This window comes from Sinocyclocheilus grahami, unplaced genomic scaffold (assembly GCF_001515645.1).
Source record: "Sinocyclocheilus grahami isolate Dianchi unplaced genomic scaffold, SAMN03320097.WGS_v1.1 scaffold5.1, whole genome shotgun sequence".
Classification (NCBI taxonomy): domain Eukaryota; kingdom Metazoa; phylum Chordata; class Actinopteri; order Cypriniformes; family Cyprinidae; genus Sinocyclocheilus; species Sinocyclocheilus grahami.
Genome location: NW_015505184.1, coordinates 2347027 through 2352130, shown reverse-complemented (window position 1 = coordinate 2352130; position 5104 = coordinate 2347027). Strand labels below are relative to the sequence as shown.

Sequence of the window (5104 nt, the reverse complement as noted above, 5' to 3'; positions counted from 1 at the left end):
CAGACAGTGTTCAGCGTCTTGACGTTCACCCTGCTGGCCATGCTTATGGTGGCTACATTTTTCTGGAACATGCTCGTCCTAGTCACAATTCTCAGAGTCAGAACGTTCCACCGCGTGCCCCACAATCTGGTGGCCTCCATGGCTATATCTGATGTTATGGTGGCTGCTTTGGTGATGCCTCTCAAATTAAAAAAAGGACTCTAGACTAATTCTGTGAATAAGCTTGAGCACTGGATTTTTAAAATGTGTGTCAAGTTCAGGTAAAAGAAGTTCTCTTTCCATTACATTTTCAAAGCATTTTCCATTGTCTCTAGGTTTTAAAGTGTTTCATTGTAGCCTGGATACTATACTATAGTGATACTATTTTATTCCAGTTGACAGCACTGAATATCTGTAGAAGCTGAATTTTTGTAAATGTCCTTTTTCTCATTTTTACAGCTGTTGCAGTCCAGTGAAGATCTTTCTTGTTATTGTGTAAGTGGTGTAAAGCGGACAAAAGAGCACTCAATAACATGGCTGATGTCATCCAGAACAGCTCCTTTAATCAGAGCTCAGAATATGGAAATGTCTACAGACCACAGACAGTGTTCAGCGTCTTGACGTTCACCCTGCTGGCCATGCTTATGGTGGCTACATTTTTCTGGAACATGCTCGTCCTAGTCACAATTCTCAGAGTCAGAACGTTCCACCGCGTGCCCCACAATCTGGTGGCCTCCATGGCTATATCTGATGTTATGGTGGCTGCTTTGGTGATGCCTCTCAGTCTAGTCCATGAGCTGAACGGTCGTCGATGGAAGTTGGGCCAAGTTCTCTGCCAAGTCTGGATATCCTTTGACGTCCTGTGCTGTACAGCCAGCATTTGGAACGTGACCGCAATAGCCCTCGACCGTTACTGGTCCATAACTCGCCACCTGGAGTACACGCTGAAGACCCGAAAGAAGATCTCCAATGTGATGATCGGCTTGACCTGGCTGCTGTCGTCTGTTATTTCCCTCTCCCCTCTGTTTGGCTGGGGTGAGACGTATTCAGAGGAGGACATGGAGTGCCAGGTGAGCCAGGAGCCGTAAAAAAGTGAATTAAAAAAAGGACTCTAGACTAATTCTGTGAATAAGCTTGAGCACTGGATTTTTAAAATGTGTGTCAAGTTCAGGTAAAAGAAGTTCTCTTTCCATTACATTTTCAAAGCATTTTCCATTGTCTCTAGGTTTTAAAGTGTTTCATTGTAGCCTGGATACTATACTATAGTGATACTATTTTATTCCAGTTGACAGCACTGAATATCTGTAGAAGCTGAATTTTTGTAAATGTCCTTTTTCTCATTTTTACAGCTGTTGCAGTCCAGTGAAGATCTTTCTTGTTATTGTGTAAGTGGTGTAAAGCGGACAAAAGAGCACTCAATAACATGGCTGATGTCATCCAGAACAGCTCCTTTAATCAGAGCTCAGAATATGGAAATGTCTACAGACCACAGACAGTGTTCAGCGTCTTGACGTTCACCCTGCTGGCCATGCTTATGGTGGCTACATTTTTCTGGAACATGCTCGTCCTAGTCACAATTCTCAGAGTCAGAACGTTCCACCGCGTGCCCCACAATCTGGTGGCCTCCATGGCTATATCTGATGTTATGGTGGCTGCTTTGGTGATGCCTCTCAGTCTAGTCCATGAGCTGAACGGTCGTCGATGGAAGTTGGGCCAAGTTCTCTGCCAAGTCTGGATATCCTTTGACGTCCTGTGCTGTACAGCCAGCATTTGGAACGTGACCGCAATAGCCCTCGACCGTTACTGGTCCATAACTCGCCACCTGGAGTACACGCTGAAGACCCGAAAGAAGATCTCCAATGTGATGATCGGCTTGACCTGGCTGCTGTCGTCTGTTATTTCCCTCTCCCCTCTGTTTGGCTGGGGTGAGACGTATTCAGAGGAGGACATGGAGTGCCAGGTGAGCCAGGAGCCGTCTTACACCATCTTTTCCACATTCGGGGCCTTCTATCTGCCTCTTTGTGTTGTGCTGTTTGTCTACTGGAAGATATACAAAGCTGCTAAGTTCCGTATTGGATCAAAGAGGACCAACACCATCACTCCAGTTGCAGAGGCTGGAGAGGTACAGATGATATGTTGCGATATGCTTTCTTTTTAGCAACTTTTTAGGTTATTTATCCCTCACACACCAGTGTACTGGCATTTTAATACAGTGTAGAGCATTTTTTTCTCAAGATTGCTGAATGTAATTTATTGTTTCAGATCAGACTGTTCCTATTTTACCTGTCATTATTTTACAGAATGTTACTAGACAGTAGGGCTGTCAAAAAAAACGAATTTCGAATATTCGTCAAATAAATTTAAAAAAATCCACATTCGAATGCAAAAACGGTGCATTCGAATTTTAGGTCTGCATCAGCCGTCAGCCAGCCTTAATCAGTGGCACACGAGATGTGATGACAATGTATGTGATTGCATTTGAATGCTTTTGTTAGCCTATCCAGTTGAACGCACTGGATGTTGCACTGCTACATTGTTCATTCAATATATTGCGGAAAACGAGAGCATCAGTGTGGAGAAGATGTTGTTTACGTCAAAACTGAAACCAAGCCATTCACACAGAAGAACGCATATTTATCTCATTTTCTAGAGGGACATCTATCACTCGCGTCTCGCACAAGAGAGCTGCATGTTTAGAAAGCCATGTAAAATTAATGCAAGTTCAACTTTTAAAAAACATGTCTAGAGGTTTTTCCCCATCTCACTGTATCTCATGTTTTTAAATGAAGAAAGTAGCCTACTCTTTGTGATTGGTTTTCGGTCCTTTGTATTAAACTATACATGCATGCATGGTGCTGTTTTTTTCTAATTGTTTAAGCAACTTTATTAATTATATATGGTTTATAAACATTATTTTAAACATTATGCACTTTTTTTCAAAGATAGTCGTGTTATTTTATTACGCTTTGAAGAAGCGTGCATAATATTTTGCTCAATGCGCCCTCTTGTGGCCAAAAGCTTTTTTTCCCCTAGCTGAAATTATGCCTTTTAAATTCAAATATAATTCGAATTTTGATCATTTAAGTAAAAAAATCGAATTTAATTTTTCAGTCATTTTGACAGCCCTACTTGACAGCAATTCAATAGCCGATTGAACTTGAATGTCCCATTATGTTGCTCTACCTTGAACAGCATGGTATAATCTCTGAGCATGTCACAACACTTTAGCGAATAGTATTCCTGACACCTCCCTTAGATAAGATCTGCATTATTTTCCACTGTATTACCATCCTGTTCTATTTCAGTGGGTTTAGGAAGGATTGTCAAAAATTTGACACAGAAACTTTAAGTGTTTAAAAGCTTACGATGAAATGCCTATTTTCATGGCCATTCCAATACTGCAAAAGTTCTATGCATTTTTATATTATGTTATCGTAACCTTAGAAAGAATGACTCGGAAAAAAGCAGGGTCAAAATCTTTCTATTGGATTCAATAGCTTTTGCTTTTCGTTTTTGTTTATTTTCATCTATATTATGAGTGTAATAAAATAATTTAAGAATTATATAAACACTTCCATTCAAAAGTTCACTAAGATTTTTTTCAGTATTATGTAAATGAATACTTGTATAGTTCTATGCATTTTTATATTATGTTATCGTAACCTTAGAAAGAATGACTCGGAAAAAAGCAGGGTCAAAATCTTTCTATTGGATTCAATAGCTTTTGCTTTTCGTTTTTTGTTTATTTTCATCTATATTATGAGTGTAATAAAATAATTTAAGAATTATATAAACACTTCCATTCAAAAGTTCACTAAGATTTTTTTCAGTATTATGTAAATGAATACTTGTACTCGGTAAGGATGCATTACATTGATCAAAATGACAGTAAAGACATTTAAAATTTTACACAATATTGCTATTTTAAATAAATACTGCTCTTTTGAACTTTCTATACAACAAATAATCCTGAAAAAAATATAATCATGTTTTCCGCAAACAGTTACTATTAAGCAGTAACTATTTTCAACATAGATATTAATAACAAATATTTACGACAGAGCCAAATGAGCATATTAAAATGATTTTTGAGGAACCGTGTGATAGTAATGACTTCTGTAAATTCAGATTTTTCATCACAGGAATACATTTCATTTTAAAATATATTACTTATTTATTTTAATTTGTAATAATATTTCACAATATGACTGTAGTTTTGATCAAATAAATGCAGCCTTGGTGAGAGTAAGAGACTTCTTTCTAAAACACCTATACTTTTAAATGGTAAGTGTACATTGCTGAGGCTCACAAATTATCTATGAGGACTACGTGTAATATTGCATAAATAATTTTATTGAAAAAATCTGAATAAAATTACACCCTGTAGGGATGTACACTACCTTTATGTGTTCTAGTTTTAAAACTAAATATCGTGGTTTATTTGACCTAAATCTAGCTTCTGACTGATCCACTCACAGCAGTAATGACAGTAAGACACATCTGTTCCCTCAGGTGAAAGAGGCCTCCAGGCAACAGCCTCAGATGGTGTTCACGGTACGCCATGCCACGGTGTCATTCCAGACCGACAGCGAGACGTGGAGAGAGCAGAAAGAGAAGCGAGCAGCTCTGATGGTGGGCATCCTCATCGGAGTGTTTGTCCTGTGCTGGATCCCTTTCTTTCTCACCGAGCTCATCACCCCGCTGTGCTCCTGCCACATTCCACCAATATGGAAGAGTGTCTTCCTCTGGCTGGGCTACTCCAACTCCTTCTTCAACCCGCTCATTTACACAGCCTTCAACAAGAACTATAATAACGCTTTCAGAAATCTCTTCTCCCGACAGCGCTGAGAGATATCAGAAATCTTGGCCGTGCCACAAAAGCCAGCCTTAAGATTTGGGAAAGTGTGGTTATCTGAGTTCTTCAAAAAGCACAGATTCACAAAGAAACAGCGCTCAAGTATGGACAGAATGATGTCTGGGCTTTTACTGTCAAGCAAAGTGGTGATTTGACCCAGTGTCAACAGTGAAGAACGCTCAGCCAAAATATCAGTCTGCCCCCTGCATTAAATGAATATAGACCATGTCTGGCTTTTAGCAGTCAGTTTATATGAGTTTATATTTACAG

General features: G+C 39.1%; 2 protein-coding genes across 2 annotated transcripts; both read left to right on the top strand.

The window, feature by feature from the left end:
- The first annotated feature begins 512 nt into the window (after window positions 1-512).
- Window positions 513-1067, top strand: LOC107585955 (5-hydroxytryptamine receptor 5A-like). The gene has a single exon (XM_016273151.1). The coding sequence runs from the start codon at window positions 513-515 to the stop codon at window positions 1065-1067; it is 555 nt and encodes a 184-aa protein (XP_016128637.1).
- Window positions 1068-1402: 335 nt separating this feature from the next.
- On the top strand, window positions 1403-4827 carry LOC107586412 (5-hydroxytryptamine receptor 5A-like). The gene is made up of 2 exons (XM_016273776.1): window positions 1403-2101; window positions 4492-4827. The coding sequence occupies exons 1-2, from the start codon at window positions 1403-1405 to the stop codon at window positions 4825-4827; spliced, it is 1035 nt and encodes a 344-aa protein (XP_016129262.1).
- Window positions 4828-5104: the final 277 nt, after the last annotated feature.